This window comes from Mugil cephalus, chromosome 12 (genome assembly GCF_022458985.1).
Source record: "Mugil cephalus isolate CIBA_MC_2020 chromosome 12, CIBA_Mcephalus_1.1, whole genome shotgun sequence".
Lineage (NCBI taxonomy): Eukaryota > Metazoa > Chordata > Actinopteri > Mugiliformes > Mugilidae > Mugil > Mugil cephalus.
The window spans coordinates 22,205,561-22,226,314 of NC_061781.1; the positions used below are offsets into that span (position 1 = coordinate 22,205,561).

The 20,754-nt window shown below is 43.1% G+C and overlaps 2 protein-coding genes across 9 annotated transcripts in view; one reads left to right on the forward strand and one right to left on the reverse strand.

Moving 5' to 3' along the window:
- The window catches only part of sema5ba (sema domain, seven thrombospondin repeats (type 1 and type 1-like), transmembrane domain (TM) and short cytoplasmic domain, (semaphorin) 5Ba), a 181,226-nt gene extending 180,432 nt beyond the window's left edge, over nt 1–794 (reverse strand). For all 7 annotated transcript variants that reach the window (XR_007113843.1, XM_047600684.1, XM_047600688.1 and 4 more), the window contains exon 1: nt 607–794. The gene's annotated coding sequence lies outside the window, so the exon portion shown is untranslated. The remainder of the gene's footprint in view (nt 1–606) is intronic.
- A 92-nt stretch (nt 795–886) lies between these two features.
- pdia5 (protein disulfide isomerase family A, member 5) overlaps nt 887–20,754 on the forward strand; it is a 66,419-nt gene continuing 46,551 nt past the window's right edge. Inside the window, exons 1-4 of one of the 2 annotated variants that reach the window (XM_047600689.1) lie at nt 887–1,013; nt 2,109–2,432; nt 13,627–13,753; nt 16,958–17,045. In XM_047600689.1, the coding sequence (XP_047456645.1) occupies nt 2,367–2,432; nt 13,627–13,753; nt 16,958–17,045 (281 nt within the window). In that variant the 5' untranslated portion in view covers nt 887–1,013; nt 2,109–2,366. Of the gene's footprint in view, nt 1,014–1,410; nt 2,433–13,626; nt 13,754–16,957; nt 17,046–20,754 lie in introns of those variants that run through there. The other variant, XM_047600690.1, reaches the window with a different exon arrangement.

Below are 20,754 nucleotides of genomic sequence, written 5' to 3' on the forward strand. Positions count from 1 at the left end.
TCGGGACTACGCGGCAGCGCGGGGCACAAAGTAAGTTTGAGACGGTGCTAATGTGGCAGGCACAGGCAGCTCCTGCAGCCCACAAATGCGCCTCTGATCCTGGGATGAAACGTGAGTGGAAAGTAAAACCGGCGAGACATAAAAGGAGCTGCTCTGAAAAACACGCTTATATCAACGGACAAATCACCTCGCCTGGAGCAGGCAAAGTAGGGGGTGTACGACTGATAAGTGTTTGACATTTAGAATTAAAAGAAAAATGCTCAAACCCAGCTCCGATAGAAAAATTATCCAGAGAGAAATGAACCGCACAGCATGGCTGAAAAAAAACCCACCAATCCATTAGTGATGGTGGATGCTTTTACATATATATATATATTATTTTATCTGAGCTGGCCACATTATTTTATGCTGGATTTTTTTTTCGCCCAATATGCAAAAATCAAATAGCTCAATTAAAGTCGAACAACATCCATATCGCTTGTTAGAGCTAATCTGGAGCTGGATACGTGCGGGAAACTGGTGCACAACACACCCAAAAAGTGCTTTGTATTAATCATTCCAGGTATTTAGCTGCAGAAAATAAGGAAAAAGTCTTTTTTCTTTTACCTTTGAAGATGTTTGTATTCCCCAAGTTGATGAAAAATGCCAGCTAGAGATAAGAAGACAAGCAGACTCGCAGTCTGAGCAGCGGAGGCAGAAAAAGAGACGGGTTCTAGTGTCGTTTTCCCTCAGTCGCTGTGCGTCCTTCTCTGAGAGACCTGCAGCCGACAACTGCGCTCTCTCTCTCCCACACGGTCGGACGATACCACCGGGTTGAGGGGGGACGGGGGGGGGAAGAGGAGAGGAGTGAGGGGGAGCGATTTGCATGCGCAATAGGGAGGAGGTACGCACGGACACCCCGGAGAGCTGGAAGAGTGTCGCAACCGCGCGTCCTCGCAGAGAGCAGCGGCGGCAGCAGCTACAGTGTGAATCACAGCGCGGACCGTGGAGAGTCAGGAGGGCTTCTGGGAAAGGTTTGACCCGCTTGTTGTTGTCTGGGGCGCCGCATCAGTCTACCTGCTGCGTGTCTGTGTACGGGGGTAACCTGGCAATGCAACTCCACAGGGCACCTCAGTGTTTTCCTGCTTTGACAAAGAACACATGTCATGATTATTCTACTCTGTTTCTTATTCTTACTGGTATAACAGGTGATTTATTTTAGAGGAGCCTGATGATACAAACCAAATCCCATTCAGAAAAAAAAAACATCTATTCAAGTTTTTTTTCCCTTTATTCGTGCCTCAGTTAGATCAAAGCTAAACCAGAAAAAAAAAGTAACCAAAGGTTGTTTTCAATCTATGTTTCACATCTAAGCTGTTTTATTCGTGGCTCTGGCAAAACCGGATTAGAAGACGAGGAAACAATCAGCACAAACCGGAGCTTATTTAGAAAATCGCCCGTTTTTTTATTTTTATTTTTTTCAGCAAACATGAAAACTAAACGAAAATGTGCTCAGTATAACAGACATGAAGGAAACAGTAAGTCAGTAGTTTATAATCCAAAGCTCGTGCAGAAAATCAGTTATTTATGCCCCTTTCTTTCTTTATACGTCAATTCGACACCACTTTTCCTGAAGACAGTCAAATGCGAATTAGTGATTCTATTCTATTCTATTCTATTCTATTCTATTCCATTCCATTCCATTCCATTCCATTCCTGACTTGCATAACAGGTTATTGATTTCTTCCAGAAAATGGAATGAGGAAACAATGAGTAGCCAAGAAACTCCATTCGGAAAATCTCCTCTTTATGTTTCTTTGTCTTTATTTACGCTTCTTTAATGACTAGTTGATCTTTAAAAATGTTAAAAGAAAACTGGAGAATGTGTCCTGTTATATCGCATTCTCATTAGAATCACAGTTAACCTGAAAAAAATATTGTGTTTTATTCTGCGTTTAATTCGCATAGGGCTGATCAAGCACTGCACAAATCAAACGCCGTGGAACACATTTCATCAAGACAGTTTTCCAGGAGGAACCGATGTCAAATTGATAAAGAACTAATTAGGAGACTATTCATTTACCAGCCAATTTACTAATTACCCTCTCGTGCAATTAATTATCTTGCAGTATAGCTGCAGCGTGGCGATAAAAACACATCGTGTAGGACTGTGGCGTTCAGCCTCGCCGCTGCTCGGGTAACATGGACGGGGATGTCGTGTCGGCCGGCTGGAGGTGGAGGTGGAGGTGGAGGTGGAGGTGGCAGGTGCCGCGCCGTGCCTCCTTGAAGTTCGAGGAGAACTACATTTCCCGAGGAGCTTTGCGCCGCGAGCGAGAATCCGTGGAAAACCGGACTGCGCCTGCGTATCCAGACGTGGCAGCGGCATCATGGCCTCTTGGAAGCGCTACGGGAGTCGGATGAGAGAGGCGAAAATGTTCACGCTGGTGCTGCTGGTGAGTCAAACGAGACGCTCGCGTGCTTCGCGTTAAATGCAGCGGCCCCTCCGCGACGCTCCGAACCGGGGCGGAGGCTGCCCGCGTCCGCTACCGGAACCTGCATGGCTCCACACCGCGGCTCCTAGCCTGGCGGTTGCAGGAGGTGCACGGAGGGAAGTTGACAGCCCTTGACTGAACTTGGTACCCAGGTTTAAGTAGCCGGTTGTAACGTCGAGGCGCTGCGGCTTCCGTGGCGCGGCCGGTGCCACGGATCGTGTTTGTGTAAAGCGGCGGCGCGGAGGGGTTTTAGTGGCCCACGGTGCCCTCCGACGTCCCTCCCCTGGGTCTGAGCCGGGGGGGGTACGGTGAAGTCAGGGTAGCAGCCCCGACCTGATCAGATAACTTCTCTGAAGCCTGATTTGTTTGCTGTTTCTTTCACCGTATCGGCAGGAACTCACGTGAGCTCGGTTTATGAAGGGGAATTGAAAGCGCAGAACTCAAATGACTGCATATAAATGCAACAGTCCACACACCCGGATCGCCTTGGACCAGGGGTGTCGAACAGATTTAAGTTTGGGGGGCCCCACGTACAGCCCAGTTTGAAATCAAAGGGGGCTGGACCAGTTACATCATAGCATATGAGTGACTCGTCATATAAGTGACTCCAGACTTTTAAAACTAGTTTTAGTGCAAAGAAGAACGAGTCAATTAGGATAATCCTTGAATCCTTGAAAAAAAGTGAAATTTCTCAAGAAAAATAAGTGCAATTTGTGCACATGGCGGCCTGCTGTTTAGTCCTGGGGTTCTGTCCACTTCACTTTCTAAAATAGTGGACAAATAAGGAAGAATGAGAAAGTTTGTTTTATCTGCGACTAAGTGACAGGCAGATGTGGGCATGAGACTTCGTGTCAATGTGCAGCAGAACTGTCCTTTGGAAAGCACCATGGGCTGTTCCTCACTTCCTTGAAAAAGTTGTATATTTCATAATCAGGGGCATAGCAGAGCAACTGAATTATTCCTAATTTTATTTTTAAAACCGACAGAAAAGAGCGACTGTAAATGTCTCAAACAGCTATGGCAAACTAGTCTGCAAACTTGCTAAAAGCGAGAGCCGCTCATTCAGGCAGGTTTTGACCATGGTCCTAAAAGAAATCTGCAAAATTTGTGTTGATTAGGAAAGAACAATGGAACTGAAACTAATACTGTATAAAGTACTAGATGGGCCATCTAGGAGTCTGATGCAATTAAAGTTGTCTCAAGCCACTCAAGCACTAAGGCCCATACCAGGCATAACATTATGACCCCCTTCCTAATATCGTGTAGATCTCCCTTGTGCCTAAAACAGTTGTGAGTTGGAGGCCAGGTCAACACCTTCTGCTCTTCTTCATGTTGAGTTGTTCCTAAACCGTTTTGTGTCTGTGTCAGGCTGCATCCTGTTCGGGATGGCTGCTGTTATCAAGGAGTGTCATTGCTACGGAGTGGGTGGGGGTGTGAATGCTCTGGTCTAGATGATGACTCAGTGACACATGAACGAATGCCGGGTCCAAAAGTCTCCCAGCAGAACACTGAACTGCCACAAGATGATCAGTGTTTTACTTCTCATGTTAGTGGTTTTAATGTTGTGGCAGATTAGCGTACGTGCATTTTTTTTTTTCTTGTCAGGTTTTTGTGACATTTCTAATCGTCACCGTGGACGACACAGCGACGTTCACGCCTCTGCACACCACAGATTCGTACCGACGCGGACCTTTTTCCTGTTGCCTTCTCAAACAAGGGCGGTGCTCGGGTGTGTGTGTGTGCACAGTCCACTCTGTATGCGTTCGGCCAGTGACAGTATTTGATACCTTGGCTCTCTGCCGCGGCCCTTTCAGCCTGTCACTAAATCATGACTGTGTGGCTAAAGTGCCCGCTGGCCCTAAGCTGTAATTAGATGGTGATTGGTGGAGCCCTTTGACACAGAGGGCCACAATTACAGAGGTCAAATTAATTGGATGAGGTGGCGTAAACTCATCCCATGTAATATTTGGATGCTAAAGTCTAAAGTCGCTAACCAACTTCTTGGTTGCAGTGATTTAAATAATTCTCCATTTTATATAAGATATATATCTGACAGTGTCGATGAGTGGGTGTATCTTGTTTTTGCTAGGTAGCACTGTGTCTGTAGGTGATTGTGCATGGAAGGTATCTCTTATCCTAACCATGACCTAATTGGAACCTGTCCCCTAAATCCCTCTAACAGCTTTGTAAAGAAGTGAGGAGAATGTCACAGTGTCCTTACTTTGCACCAACTTAAACTGGTCCTCAGAAAGATGGTTGTACAAGAACACACACAATTAACCACACAGTCCGCTTCCCTATGGCTGGAAACCTCAAAAGTGTTGTCTTTTATATATTTTTTATTTTCATGCCAGAGTAATCAATGCGTGCAACTCGACCTTCCAACCGCTTCCAGTGACATTTTGTTAGCTGATTTACCGTGAGGCTCCAGGCTCTTATTGATGTGTTCCCCCCAAAATACATCTGGCATTTGCAGTATTTCAGCAGGTATTTCCCAAACTATGCACTTACACATTCCTATAGGGGTCAATGGTTATTTATTTATTTTTTATTTTTCCTAGTCATACACAGACACTGGCAAACCGATTAAAACACTTTTATGTCTGTTTGTAAGGTTGAAATGTGTTATGAGGAGAAAAAAAATTAATGAAAAGTTTTATTATTGAGTTTTGAAGCTAATTACAAAAGCCAATTTCAATTTCAAACTGGGTCACTAACTGTGTGCCATTTCTTTTATAATAAATAGAGTTGTCCCAATACTAATACTGTCTAAAATGTTGGAATGCATGTCTAGGAACATATCAGTCCATGAATGAATCCAATACCGTGTATTTTCAGTGTAAAATATTGTCAAATTGTAGAAAGTTTGCTTGGTCTGGCTGGTATTATGCTACATTATTGGAGTCAGGTGGAAGAAATCTCAACTAATGAATAACTTAAAGAATGAATCCATGACCAAGACGTATTGACAATTCTCTGCCAACGAGCAGCTTAACTAAGATTCATTAAATGCCAAACATGAAATATGAATTGACGACAGACCCACTTTATCACTGAGATGAGAATGGCCATTTTTTTTAATTTGTTTTTTTAGTGCAGTAACCTTGCTTGAGATAACAGAACTTAAGCAAATTCCTGCTTGGTTAAGTTCAGGCGTAAGTCGTGGTTTGGGTTAAAGTAGCGTCTTTCACATCGTCATTGAAAGAGAACACAAGCCCAGCTGCAGCTTCACAGATGAGCGCACTTCAGGGTTTCAGTGTTTCAGCCACGGACCCTCCCTCGTGTTTATGATCTTGACGGCTGATATCTGGTGTGATGAAACGAACCAGACACTCATTTTCGAACTCTTCTTAAGTTCTTGAGAAAGCAGAAGGTGTTTTCCCGTCATAAATGGTCTAGTTACGTAAGGAAATCCACATTTGTTTTCTCAAGATAAGAAGAGGAAACAAGTTGTGTTATTCAGGATATTATTAACTTTAAAAAAAAAAGTTACACTCCCAGCAGAGAAGTTTTAACCACCCGTATCCATCCACGTTTATTAATGTGAACATCAAACTGTGCATAGAAACATCTGATAATGAGTTTCATGCCTCAGCATTAATTGGTTTTACGTTGGCAGGCTGAGCTTCTCCCGTGACTTCCATCACCGATAGCCGAAATGTGATATTTGCAGAAGCTGCTAATTGATTGCTCCTGCGCTAATTTGAGACAGGCCTCTAAATCAGAGCTCCGTTTGTGTTACCGGCTGCTGCATAAAGCTTCCTTTACAATTACAGGGTCCACGCTCACCGGTGCACACCTGACTGCTTCATTAGTCAGAGGAAATTCAAGGCAAGTGCTTGACAAACACTGGTGTGATTTGTGCTGATTCAGCACTTAACTGGAACTGGGGGGGCCATTTATTAGGCGGATTTGTCGCGGCAGATAGAGGGGTGTGGGATCGCAGGGCCGGAGCCGCCTCCGAGCGGCAAGCGCCGCATTTGTTACGTGATGGGACGTACGTTTATGGCAGGTGGGGATTGTTGATTTGCAAAGCGCTAATGGATTTCCTAAGAGCACCGAGTCTGCGTTTGTCCCGCATTGACCCGTGTCGAGTCATCGAATGCCATTTTAACAGAGAGAATCATTGTGCGTGCTCCTGGCATGCCTGGCATTTCAGGTAGATGGCCATTATGAGAATGGATTTCATTGAGAGATCGCACTTGATATGCGCCAGTTGGCATTTAAGCCTTTATTTATTCTCTTTCTGTCTAAGAGTCTGACAAAATTATTGGCAGGCAATTATTAGTTGTAGTATCAGTATCAGAGTACGAGATAAAACTATTTAAACATTGAATCCTACCTCCATGAAGGTAACGATATTCTGTTTAGGTTGTTTTTCTCACTTTAAATGCCGTAGATTGTCGTCCTGTCAAAATGTGTTGTCACTTCAGACTGAAAATTGAGTTAATAAAGAAATAAAATGGTCATAAAGCTGCAGCTGCAATGTAACTAAAGTTAACACAAGTTTTTTCCTTGTGTGCTTTGCGTTGCTCTTCCTCATTAAGCATTCCCGATAGTGCCCCGATACCCGTGTAACTGTGCGAACAATGAGTTTGTTTGTGTTAAACCGAACCGGTCCTGCTCCCCTCGGATCTCATCCCCATCGATCCGATCGGTGCCGATGAGGCAGTGCACCTGCAGCATGTGTTCACAGGGGTGGCAATAACAGGGGAAGACATTGTTGGGAAACACAGGAACATTGTAATGCATCTCACAGGGATGGAAGTGTGAAGAAAGACATCGGAGCTCCTGAGGTAGCCAGCTCACTGATTGCTACCATTGGTGTGGTTCTCTTCTACCTACCTGTACCTGTCCTGCAGAGATAGAAGATCTTACCCTTAGTTCAGGAGCAAAACAGCAACTGTACTCTGCATTGACGGGTGAGTACTACTACTCTGGCGTGGAAGGATCAGGAGCAGGTAGATGGGAAATCAACGGTACAGTTAACTGCAGTTGAAATGATAAAACGAAGAAGAATCAGACTTTTCTGTTCATCAGTGACAGTTTGGGTGACGCGTGAGCGCTCAACACTCTGACAATCAGACGAAATGTTCTCATATTCAGCTGCATGAAATGAGAAGAAACTCTTATTGAATAATCTGTCTGTACACTGTCAGTGCAATTTTTGAAATCACATCAAGGCTCTTTATCACTCCACCATTTCTTCATAGACAGATATTTTGGTATTTCTATTTCAGCCATTTATTTTTTTGGTCTGCAGCTTAACGTCCATTTGCTTAGTTTATTTGCTCTGAATCTCCTCCATGCACCAGTAACGTTTCCTGCCCTTAGCTTTAAATTGCGTTGTTACCGTTGTTGTGCAGTCCTCTGCATCAACGCCACATGCTGGGCTTAAGTGGGACAGGTTGTAGTGTAGTGGTGGAAATCAAGACAACTAGGCGTCTAAAGGAACCTTTATCTGCATTTACAAAAAGGTCTTGAGACTTAAACTTCTCTGTACTTCATCCACATATTGTGTAAAAATACTGCACAGACAGATAACTTTCTAAAGGAACCTTAAAAAAGTTCCTGGGACTGAAAGGTTTGGGTTCTTTGAGTGGATACACAACTTATGACTTGATAGAGCCAAGCGATAAATAAAAGGCATCAATATTAAACACACATAGGTAGATAATGATCTGTAGTTGTAAGTGAGTGTGACACAAAGTTCCAGTTCTTGTTCAGCGTCTTGTCTGTGTTTTTACTGCTGATTATTGCGTGAGGATTTCAGTGAAACCCCGAACATAATAATTTCCTCTCCCATTCGTGACAGCAGTGAGGGTCAGTCATTAGAAATTCAAGGGAAAAATAGATCATCTTGTCCTCATAGCTGCATAGAAATCTGCATTTATGCATTTCAAGCGTCCTCCCGGATTGCAGTCAGTCAGTCAGTCAGTCAGTCAGTCAGTCAGTGGGGGGCCGGGAGGTCGGGTGGGGGTGGGGGTGGGGGGGCTTCGATAAGGAGCTGCGTCGTTTGATTGCCTCGCTCAAGAAAAGTGTGATGAACTGCTTTGCATCCATAGAAGCAGACCTTCATAATGATCACTCAATGAAAGTCGGAAACCTTGATTACGCACATTCTTTTCCCCGATACTGAATCATCGTTCGCACCCCACACCACCTTGACCTACTCAGATTTTATGAATTAATATAGTTTTAATGGTTTACATTAAGGTCCTAGAGCTGCAACTTTTAAACAACATTGAATGAGAGCTTTGGAATGAATATTTCTGTGTTTTCCTCAATAGGATGATTATTTGCATTGGACTGTTTCAACTGCAAAACTTTACCGTCTTGAATGTGGGACAGAGAATCAAACGCGCACATTTTTTATTTATCCCCTTGTCTCCATAAGAGGGAAAAAGGGCCAGAAGTCTATATGATGAAACCGCCTGTGAACTATTGGGATAGCTGCACTGGTGTTTTGATTAAGACTGCAGTTGATAAAAATTGACTCATGCTCTGGTGTTTATCATCACCTGCTCACTTTTACCGTTCATGTAGGAAAAATTGCCATTTATTGCACAAGGCCTTAAAAGAAGGCAGCATCAACTCCCAACGGATGATTCAAAGAGCACGAAAATAAATTAGCATTAAATACACTTTTCCTAACATTTCACTTGTGTTACTTTCAGTCTTCACATCATTTGACTCCGCTCTCCATCACACTGCCCTGCAGCATTCATACTTTGTGTATTAGCTGCCTGTGCAAGTGCTTCGCTGTAATGTAATGGAATTACAGCTTAAATCATCAGCAGCGCAGTAATGCCGCTCGTGAATGGGGCATGCCACTTACGATGCTTTGTGTGGAAACTGTCAGCGCAGTCTAGTTATTTCTATTATTGTCGCTATCTGTCACTGGGAGATGACGCACGCTTCAGTCGGTGAAGGACGCGTTTTTATCACAACCATCAGCGGCGTTGCCGCACTGACAGCATCCGTGTCGGAGTAGGTACCAGTCTGTTTATTTCATGCTACAGGAAGTGTGTAGAAATGTGTCAGTTTTCACGTTATCGTGCATGAAATGGAAGCATTTTGACACTAGAAGGCTCTTGTATAGTAAAATAAATGCATTAAAGCTTCAGTGTGTTGGATTCAGTTGAATCTCATCTTCTACTACCACTTATCCTCATGGAGGTTTGTTTTAGTCTATCCCAGCTGTCATCAGGCGGAGGCAGAGTACATCCTGGACTGGTCACCAGTCTGTCACAGGTCTAACATAGACACAAACAACTATTTGCACTCACCGTCACGCCTGGGGTCAATTTAGAGTCACCAATTAGCCTAAAGAGCATGTCTTTGGAGGTGGGAGGAAAGCGGATTACCCGGAGAAAACCCACACAGACACAGGGAGAACATGCAAACTCCACCCAACCCGGACCTTCTCGCTAGCATCAGTGCTAGAGAGAAATTAAATATGACTTTTCAATGATTATTGTTGTGTATTATTACAACAATTCTATTATCCAGCCCTGTTGTGTTTTCTTACCTGAAGTATTGGACTGAATGTCTGTGGACCTGGTTTGCACAGTGTTTTTCTAGTGTCATACACGGTTTAGACGAGTCTGCAGCCAGTTCAGCTGATGTTGAATGAGTGAGTGAACCAGAGGCATCGCTCCGATTGGCTGTTCAGCTTAGAGAACCAGTGCACGAGAAGAGAAAGGTCCAAAGTACACACTGAAGGCTTTTCTCATTTAACATCTTACATAAACACCTAGATGAAATGTAGACCATCTGATCAGCACGATTCACAAGAGTCATGCTCTGCCCTGCAGCTCTTCCAGTTTAATACCTACTGCCACGTAGAAGGGGTTAAGAGTTATTTCCTTTTATGCTGCTGTAGAATATATATACCAGCTATATAGCAGGCTATAGCCTTTGTGGTGCATTCAAGTGCAGCTCTTTGGCCCAGACACAAGCAGCATGATGCCATTTCACAGTCGGCCTTCTCTGCCAGGTGTTCTTTGTCCTTTTTGGTTTGGTCCACACATACATATAGACTATTTTAGTGTCGGGTCGAAGGTACAGTAGGTGCAGTCTGCAATCTCACCACTAGATGTTGCTGAATCCTACACACTGGTCCTTTAAATATGTGAAGCTGCTTGAACAAACACGAACCAACATCACAAAAAACAAACACACAAACAAAAAAACAAACTACCAGCTGCTACTTGGCAGCTATTGAGCAGGTTGCAGTGGTCTATTGTTAACCTTTCAGAAAGAAGAGTAAACTGGAAGAAGTAGGACTAGCTAAGATGCTAGGAAGTGCTACAACCCACAATTAGGAGCTGTTCTGAATTATGCTGGTCTACACCATAGTTAATATTCGTGTGCTTGAATGTTCAGATAAAATAAAGGTGAACAATGAAATAAGTAATCTGTGCCCTCTTGCTTCTGTGGTTTGCTTACTTGCATGACTTCCATTCCTGTTCATGTGCACTGGTTTGCTGATTTTAACAGTCAATCAGCGTGATCTCTGTCACCACCTTCGTCCACCACTGATTGAACTTTCTCAATAGTCTGTAAAGCTGTAGGACAGACTCTCGCTGACAGTCTGACATATCACCGTCTCACGGCATTTTTCTAATTGCTTAGCTGGAAAACCCCATTCAGAACCTGTCTCTGGAATATTAAACACTTGAAAGGTTAAAAAGTTATATAAAGTTTGTAACTAGTCCCTTCGCAGAAGATGGCGGCTGTATGCGTGCTGGATTTTCAGCAGCTGTAACGGATCTTAAAGGTGAACCAGAGTCCCATCAGGAAATCTGCCAAAACATCCCTTAAACCTTTCCAAACCCTCTTTCATACGGCTTCTTCAAAGCTCGTACAAGTTTCTGGAATTCACCGAGTTAACCGGAGAAAGTGTTCTCTGGAACACTCTGAGTGTGAAAGAATGAATGTAGACGAGTGGATTATACAGCTGGAGTGATTTGTAACACGTTTTATTTCTGTGACTCCGGTTCATCATTTGGTTCTTTTCGAACTCAAATGTAAATTAGAAAGTAACACGCTTTACGGAGCCATTTTTCAAGCCAGCAGGGGGTTAGTAATTGATTTAAAAAAAAAAAAAAAAAAAAAGAAGAAGCATTCACATGAACTTATTCTGCGTATGTACACCGATCAAGCATAACATTATGACCACATTCCTAATATTGTGATCTAGTGAATCGACACCTTTGTGCCGTTCTTCACGTTTTTTTTTTAGTTTTTACTGAAGCTGTTATGTGTGTGTCTGTGTCAGGCTGGATTGGGGTGTTGGGGGTTCCTGGTCTGGTCCAGGTGAGTGCTTCATGTCCAGGAATCCAATTTCTCCGCAAAACATTGAATTGTCACAAGATGGTCAGTGTTATTCACTTTTCCCGTCAGTGGTTTTAATGTTGTGGCTGTTTAGTTCATCTAGCCTAGAAAAAAAAGAAATATTACCACTGTTAATGTATTGAACTGCCCTGTCTTTTTTTATGGCATTACACAGATATACAGTAATTTGGTTTATATTGGGATTCTGTTTTTCAGCTCTGCTGTGCATCTTATCACTTTTCATTATTATAAAATATTGTACCACTTGTTCTCCTCCCATCGAGTAACCACAAGCACCATTTGGGTCTTGATAGCTGCCATTATTTGTACTAGAAAAATGACTGCAGTAAATGTTCCACTGTTTACAGAGGAAGTGAGTGATTAAGTAAGCATCCTGTTCACTTTCCATAATTTTAATCCTTCTTGGCGGCCGTTGAGCGTCATATTTCTTGTCTCGCCTCGATAAGTGAGACAGCTTCGCATCCCGGCTCAACTCGTCGTAGTGTTGCCTCCTTTGCTCTCAAAGGAACCGAACGCACACCTATGCTGAAAAGTGTCACCTAGCCAGCCTCTAATTATCCCTCCCTCCCCCGGGTCCTTAACAAATACTAACACAGCTTGTACGCGGCCTGATCTGACTTATGCACAGGTGACAAAATTTAAAAGCACCCCAGCCCAACGCAAACAGTCCTTATTATAGCCGTATAACTGATTACACTCATGCTTCTCTCCTGTAATTTTAACATTTACTGATGTGCAAAGTGTGGCGTCTTAAGACTCCCCGCAGCCTCACCGCTGAAGAGCGTCAAGCTGGGAATTAAATTTAGAAAACGAGGCTGAGAGGTGCTTGTTTTCGTTCCAGGTGATATCATTCATCAGGCCGGATCCGCTGAGCGAGCAGACAATGTTTGGTGTCTAATTTAGTTATTCGTCGGCAGAAATAAGGGGCTGTTTAATGAATGGTGATGGGACAGGGGACAGAGACGATTAGAATGCATGGAAATAACTTTAAACGGCCCGAGTGCAATCAGTCTTGTTGTTTTGTGTTGTTTTTTCTTCCTTAGTCATCCTTGATTAAAGTGCACAGCTCTCTATACGCACTCTGTTTCACATAGTAGATGTTTCATGTTATTAGTTCAACTACCTGTGTTGCACCTTAAGTACAGATTGTTATTAGACACATCTTTCCGTCTTGTTTCTGCAACAATAGCTGAAAAGAATTTGGTTATTATACACCGATCAGGCATAACATTATGACCAGGAGAAGGAGAAGTAAATAACATTGATCATCTTGTGACAATTCAGTGTTTTGCTGGAAAACTTTTGGCCCTGACATTCATTTGCATGGAAGTTACTTCGACGTGTAGCACCCACCTAGACCAGACCAGACCCCTCCACCCCCCCACCCCATAGTAATGTTGTCCTGATGGCAGCAGCAGCCAAACACACACACACAAAAAAAGTTTGATGAGTCTGATGAGGTAAAACTGTTTTGTAGGCACAAGGGAGACCTACACAATATTAGGAAGGTGGTCATAATGTTATGCCTGATCAGTGTATATCATCCAGTGGGGACTTGGCGTATACCATACAAGTAATTACCTGACCTGGAGGATTTGTGACCAACTCTAAAATAGACATATAATTAAAGAGCGTTTAAATCGGACATTTAACACCAGTGTCTGATATATTTATTAACGCTCTGAGCTTTACACACATGTTGTTTGGTTAAACGTGATAATCAGCCCCGTTGCCGTGTGTCTGTATCGCCCCCTGTGTCGGTTAAAGTTGTGTGTCTGCGTGTATGTTTCACCAGGTGTGGCTGCTGTCGGCGCTGGAGGCGGTGAAGGTGTCTCCTCTCATAGAGAAAGTCAGTGACCACAAAGACTTCAAGAAGCTGCTCAGGACGAGAACCAACGTGCTGGTGCTCTACACCAAGACAGGTTAGACAAGACGGACGTCACACACACACGACGGGCGTCGCACAAGAGAATCATTTTCCAGATGTGTCATGTTGGGTCACTGCATACGTCGCAGCGTGAGTTTCTGGTCGCGTATGCGTTGCCTTTGTTGAAGGAGGCGGCGAGAATGACGACAGTCTCGATAGACAATCAAAGTAAACACTTGTGGATAATGCTGGTGTCGTCTCAGTAGCTCTTAGACTGTTTGTCATTGTAGAGGTTGTTGTGGAGGGCTGCAAAACCAAATGACATTTGTGTGATGGTATCTTGTGTTGTGCGTGCAGTGTTTAATATGGCTGCAAACTAGAAAAACACCACTTTTAACTTTCTATATTTTTTTGTGTAAATTTGTTTTATTCATTTTTTTAGAAAGTACTGAAGATGTGTAGCTTTATCACATCAAATTATGCATTCATCATTAAAATACATGCAAGTGAATTATTCATTAGATACATTGATACAATGGATTCATCATCCCAACTCACCCATAGGGTCACAGGTCATGAGCACATTAAGGAGTAAGAGAATAAATAGATACATAAATAAATAAATAAACAAACAAAACACAGAAGGAAAAAGGGGGGTGGTGGGGGTGTAATGGGTTTTGGAGCTGTACCTACGTTCCATCCTGTCCATTATCAACGGGCTCCTGCAAGGACTCATAGAAATAAAAAAAAGGGCCTCAATATCTGGAAAAATGAATGGGAGGATACCTAACTTCAAGAAATACAAAACATGAGTAACCCAACGAGAAAAGGAAGGCGCAGCGCGTTGTTTCCATTGGAAAAGGATCAAATGTTTTGCCAGGAGTGTGGTGAAAGCCACGATAACGTGGACTTTAGGCGTCAGGAGAACATGAAGATCTTCAGATGTTAAACCAAACAGGGCACAGAGCAGATAAGGACCAGCATGGATTTAAAGGTACTTGTCCTAAAGGTAGAAAGAATCAGACCCAGCCAGAACATGTGAACTAAATCAGCTGACTGGCCTCTGCATCGGGGCCATAACGGGTCAACGTTCAGATAAAACTTAGCTTTAGTGAAGTGAGCTCTGTGTTCGACTCTCAGTTGTATTAAGTCGTGTTTAGCGGACGCAGATGACGTACGTATCAAATTCAAGATGGAGTTCCACTGGTGAACTTTTTTATAGCTTGATCCAAATAGTCACACTGTTATCTGAGGGTAGTTATGGTTTTATAGCTGCTATGATAATTTACTTGTAGGTGTGTGGTATTACACACAATTCAGATGGTTTTATTATAACCAGCTGGCAGATTTACAGTTTAATGAACGCTTTGCATTCGTCAACGCCTTAGATTCATCTGTGGCATCTCTTGTCTGTCCTTTCCCAAATTATATTTTTATCCAAATAAATGCGGCTTCATTAAAGTTAATAGAATCTATGCTCAGTTAACGGCAACATTACATAATAGACACATTGACATTGGCTATTGTCAGAGATGTCTGCACATTTTAATTGTGTTTTGTCACAGTTTTTCTTTCTTTTAATACTGTATATTGTATAATTTCGCAGAAACCCAAATGCATTCACATTCATCTGCTCATCCTTTGTTATAGTAAAGTGCCATCATGCAGTGGGACTTCTACAGAAATCTAATGTATTTCATTAAGAACCGTCTACCGCGGCTTCTTAAAGTGTATTTAGAATTAATGTTTTGTGCAGCGTTGGCCCCGCAGCGCGCTTTCAAAGGATGATCACAGTGGTCTATCCCAGTAATGAACTCAGAAGTCCTTATCTTACAGAATTAGAGAGTAGCTGTTAAGTAGAAACCAAAACAGTCGAATGAAATTATAGTTATACAGTACAAATTGTGTTTCCTTCCTGCCATTAGGGAACCCTTAATGCACCCCAGTGAATTTTAATTCCGCTCTCATTTGCAGATTTCCGAGAAAGGAGAGGAATACAGCCGTATAGAAGGAGCTGCTCCACGTTACTAATTTTTATGCATTCAAAAGACCCTTAAAGTGCTCAATAAGCCACCGAGGGCTCTCAGAGCCACGGAGATTTGTCTCGAGATTCATGACCCATATCAGCCTACATTAGCCTTCCTCGTATCGAGCCGCGCTGCTGATTGATCACTGGCTGCAGCTTCACGTAGAGCTTCCTCCTAAAAGACGCCAAAGGTTTCCTTCCCGCCCTTTGTCACCTCGCAGCCTCGAATAAACAGCCTCGCCCTTTTTTTCACGTCCCCGTCGGTCGCATCCCCGTCGAGTTTTGTTCTGGTTTTGCTTCCATCAAACATTAACGACGAACAACCAGTCAGCATCCTGCTCCATACACGGTAATAAACTGACACCGACATGCCAGATGTTTTTGTTTCCGAAGCCGAGCAAGGCGGGACCCTGGGGAGTCATGGCAGTGCCTCTACGTCTAAATATAGTTTTGGCCCGGAGCGTCGAGAGGAATTGTTCTTTTTTTTTTTTTTTAACCAGTTGAATAAAACACATTTGGTTTCAGGGGAGTATAAAAATGATGTATTGTGTTGCTCAGGAACTAGAATATTACACATTGTTTACTTTACTCAAAGGAATCCGCTTTGCTGGCCATATCTGATTAAAATCAGTATTATTACAGTGTGTAGTTGTAGCCTGTATAGTTTACATCATACTAGTTTCTCGTTCCTGACACAGACAGCAAAGCGTACGACTCAACCACATTATTTCTCTGACGCAGCAGATTGTGCAAAATCTCCCGTGGTCGTGAACTCTCCACGCCGTCGCACGACGTCGATAATGTCTCGAGATATCGTAGTAAGGAGCGAAGTGATTCCTTTAGAGATACCTGCTGTGCTTCGCCGTTTGCTCCGAAGAATTTGGTTCGCCTCAGCAGCTGCGGAGCCTTTGTGCGACCATATAATCCTCCCAGCTCCTGCTCAGACACCATTGTAAGATGTTGAAAGCTGATGTAACTTAAGCCCCGTCCCTGAACGCATCCTCTGAAAGGTATTAGAGAGTGCTCCTCCATCATCCCTCCAGTCCGAACTCACTGGTCCCTTTCTTCGCCGCTTGGTGCTTTAGCAGGACACTGAGCTCCGACTGTAACTCAATTCCTCTCCACTGTGCTTCAGATGACAGTGTCCTCTGTGTCCCAAGTCTCCGGGTTTCCACAGCTATTGAATGGTTTTGGTAACGAGGCTGACCGTTGGTGTTTTTTCTCCGCCCGTAGCGACATCAGGGGACTCCCACCTGAAACTGCTGTCCGATGTCGCCCAGACGGTGAAGGGCCAAGGGACCATCGCCTGGGTCAACTGTGGGTAAGTAAATGCACAAAATAAATAAAAAAAGACAACACTGTCTAAGGCTCCTTCTCCTTCGATCCTTCGAAGACTCCCCCGTCATTTTTGACATTAATGCCTTTTTTTGTCCAAGGAAATTTCTGACAGCAGTTATAAAGGCAGAGCAATTTAGCCGTCCCAAGAATGTCTCCGCTGTCGTCCAGATGGACAATTTATGGGTTTTCCTCTGGGCTGTAAATGGCCTCGTTCTGCTGGTTCTGTTGTACAGGCTCAATCTGACAGAAGACCACTCACTTATTACAGCTTTTGAAGCTTTAGATGTGATGTGTTACATCTATTTGGACCATTTCAGGTTTAGTTTTTCCTTTTTCAGGGTTATCTTCAGGGTTACGTTAAATGTACAAGTAAATGGTAATGAATGCACTTGTTGGATTCTACGCTCTGAAGCATAGGAAGAAGGATTTTTTGTAACTTTGACTTTATCTTTTTTTTTTTACTTTAATTTGTTTGTAGGCTTCTAAGCAAATAGTTGCATATTAAAATAATAACATTATTCTTGACTGCAGGTTTTCTGTTTTCGTGTCGTCCATCCGACCAATACTCACAATACAGTGACTCAGAATTGCCTTGACGAAATTCCCTCAGATTTGGCACAAACGTCCACTTGGACTCGAGAATGAAATCAGATTAAAGTTGCCGTGACAAAGACACATTTTTGGCCGCGCTGCGAACGTAATGTCTCGAATATGCCTTGAGGTAATTTCTTAAATTTTTTGGCGAAACCACCTCAAGTCTTCACTAAACGGTCTGGACAGAAATAGACGTGAACTGAAATTTGACAAGTTGGCAAAGACGTCTAGGCCCAAGGCAGTCACTCTAGTTTGATATGCAGCTTTGAGCAATACGGGCATTTCTCAAAAACTCTCATTACACTGACAAGAAACTTTACTTAAAAAATGGAAAACTATTGTTGTAATCAGAATATTTCTGATAAAATACTACAGATCTAATCAGAAGACTGGAGTTTAAATCAATAAGATGCATGAAAAATAATTTAAGTCACTTTTTCTAGCAGAAATTGAAAAGAGAACTAGTCTGTATTTAGGTATAACAAGAAAACCAGTGCAGTACCCTCTAGCAGAAGTAATAATAAAAAAAATAGAATAAATTAACAATATTATCATGAATCGCCGTAGTCCTGTGTCGTAAGCTACAAGTCTTTTATATGTCACATTTTTCCAACTCTCCAGCTATTGTCCCTGTTAAATAAACAACAATAAATAAATAAACGGTATATTTGTCATATGACTCTATGGAGAACATCTGCTATAGAGCTAAATGCTAAATATTAGCTACTCTTTAGACAGGAATTGTTTTCTCAGCTTGCTCTTCTCCTCAGTGATCTGACTATGGCTGGTTGTTTCTCTGGCCCTTCTGCTGCACCCGTCCACTATTTTCTTTCTCTTTTTTATTTTTTTTAACACCTGTCAACTCATCAAGTGCACGAACCGTCCTCTGCACCAGAGAGGGAAGCGTGTATCATGAAACAGGAAACTATGAGGAAGGGAATAACTCCCATTTGACACCCGGTGCTCGTTCCGGCGTTCACAATCTCCCTCAACCTTATCCGGGATCGAAGACCTGCTGGACGGGAAGGAAGAGAAACGAAATTCAAAACAGTCTGGAGGGATTGTCAGCGGTGCTGGTGTCCGCGTTTCTCGAGAAAGACACTCCGTGATGCGTGTCCTTTTCTTCGTGTTTACTTTTCGACTCACCTGCTGTTTCCGTGTGGGAGACCACGGCGTCGCCCCCTCCCTTCATCCTCCTTCTACAGAGCGCGCTAATGCTAAGCAGAGATTTCACACGAGGCCAGGTTCCCGCCGGGGGAGCTAGAGCTAGAGCCGGGTTCATCGCGACGGGGCCGCGGGGCTCCGGTGCCAGGCTCCGTAGCAGAGCATTGTGCTGTTTGGCATTTTCCTCCTCCGTCTCAAATGGACCGGCTCCAAATCAAAGCTCCAGCTGAGAGCTCACGGTGGACAGAGGGTGAGAGAGAGGAGAGCGCACATCACAGCGTGAGAACGGGCCGCTCTGCCAGGGAAGAGAGCCACCAAGGCCAGAATGACACACTTTGAACAGATGACAGGGACCTGAGTGTTGGCCAACTGGGATCCACCAGTGGGATGGATGATCTCATACAGGAAGGGAGAACAGGACTGAGCTGCCCCTCTTTCATTCCTCTGGAACATATATAAATATATATATGGCCTTTCGTTAGGACAGTGGGAATAACAGAGCACAAACAAGCAATGCATGGATTAGGATTCTTTCTTTCTTACATCCTTTTTCCATGATAAATCCATTATTAATCCTTTATAAAGTGTCTCTCTTACCTTTGACTAAATGTAAAAGTCTGGTTCCAGCCTTTTATTCAAGTCTATACTACAGGCCGAAAGTTTGGAAGCAACTGCAATCAGATTTCTCCATAAAAGACCATAGTTTCATTGGTTTACTTTGCATCAAAATAAACATGATTATTATATAAAGAGAAACTTATCAGAAGACATTTCTACTATAATTATTAATTCTTCAAAGTAACCTCCTCTGGCTTTAACAGCAGCAGGGCATATACGAGGCATTTATTCCACGAGGGATATTTGTATGCAGACTCTCTAAAGCCAGAGAGTTAAAGTGAATAATGCAAACTGTGTTTTTGACTTTTGCTTTTGTGACTCTTGCAAATCTCCTCGACCCTAAAACTAAGCCCTTCTTTTCTGACATTTACTCAGAAATGTTCTGGTAACATCAGTGTTCACCTAAAGGTAAACTGAGGGAAATGGTTCATATCAATAAAAGCAACGTCTGATTATGCAGTAAATACATAGAACTCACAGCCGTTTTTTTTAAGAAAGACATTGTGAACAGAAACTTGAGGTTGCTTCCAAACTTTTGGCCTGTAGTGTAATGTATGCTTAAAGTTGCATTGGGTATTTTGAGTATGACTCAGCAAACAATATGTCATTGTAATTGGTAAAAGCTGGACAAAAGAGAGCACAAATATCACCATCGCAACAGCCTTCAGCGTTCTGTCATTCGTTGTTTAGATAGAGAAGTCATTCCTGAGACTTTGGAACAAAACAACGTTGGATCCACAGTTAGCCATGGTACCCAACGCTTTGTTTGGAGGTGGAGTGAGGATTTTGAATCAGGAAGTGTTGTTTTTTTTCTGTCCAACATGGAGAGTGACTCGGTTTTGACGCCAGTCCCAAGAGGCTGTTTGAGGAGCTCCATAGTTTCTGCAGAAAGCTAAAAGGTCACAGCCTGGGTGTGCCAGACACTCAGTGAACTCCAAACATAGTTCAAAGTTGGACAAGGATCTCAATCTGTAAAATGTGATGATTTTCGTAACAGCTTGGTTTATCATTTTCTCTCTCGCCTTGAGTTGGTTTTAGTTTGAAATTTATCTGAAACTGATCATCTGATTACTTTGTTTCTTGATGAAGCTGAGCTAGTACAGCAGTTTTTTATTCATCTACCAGTTCATGTTCATGTAGCAAACACTAAAATCTACTAGAATCCCCCTCTGACAACTCATCATTTAACCGGTGACAAACATGTGACGCTGTATTAACCGAGGGCTCCGACGGAAGGCGACCAGCCGCTCTAAATGTCCTATCAGCCTCGGCATTGACTTCCTGCTGAGCACCGCGTTAGAGCGCTGACGCATCGA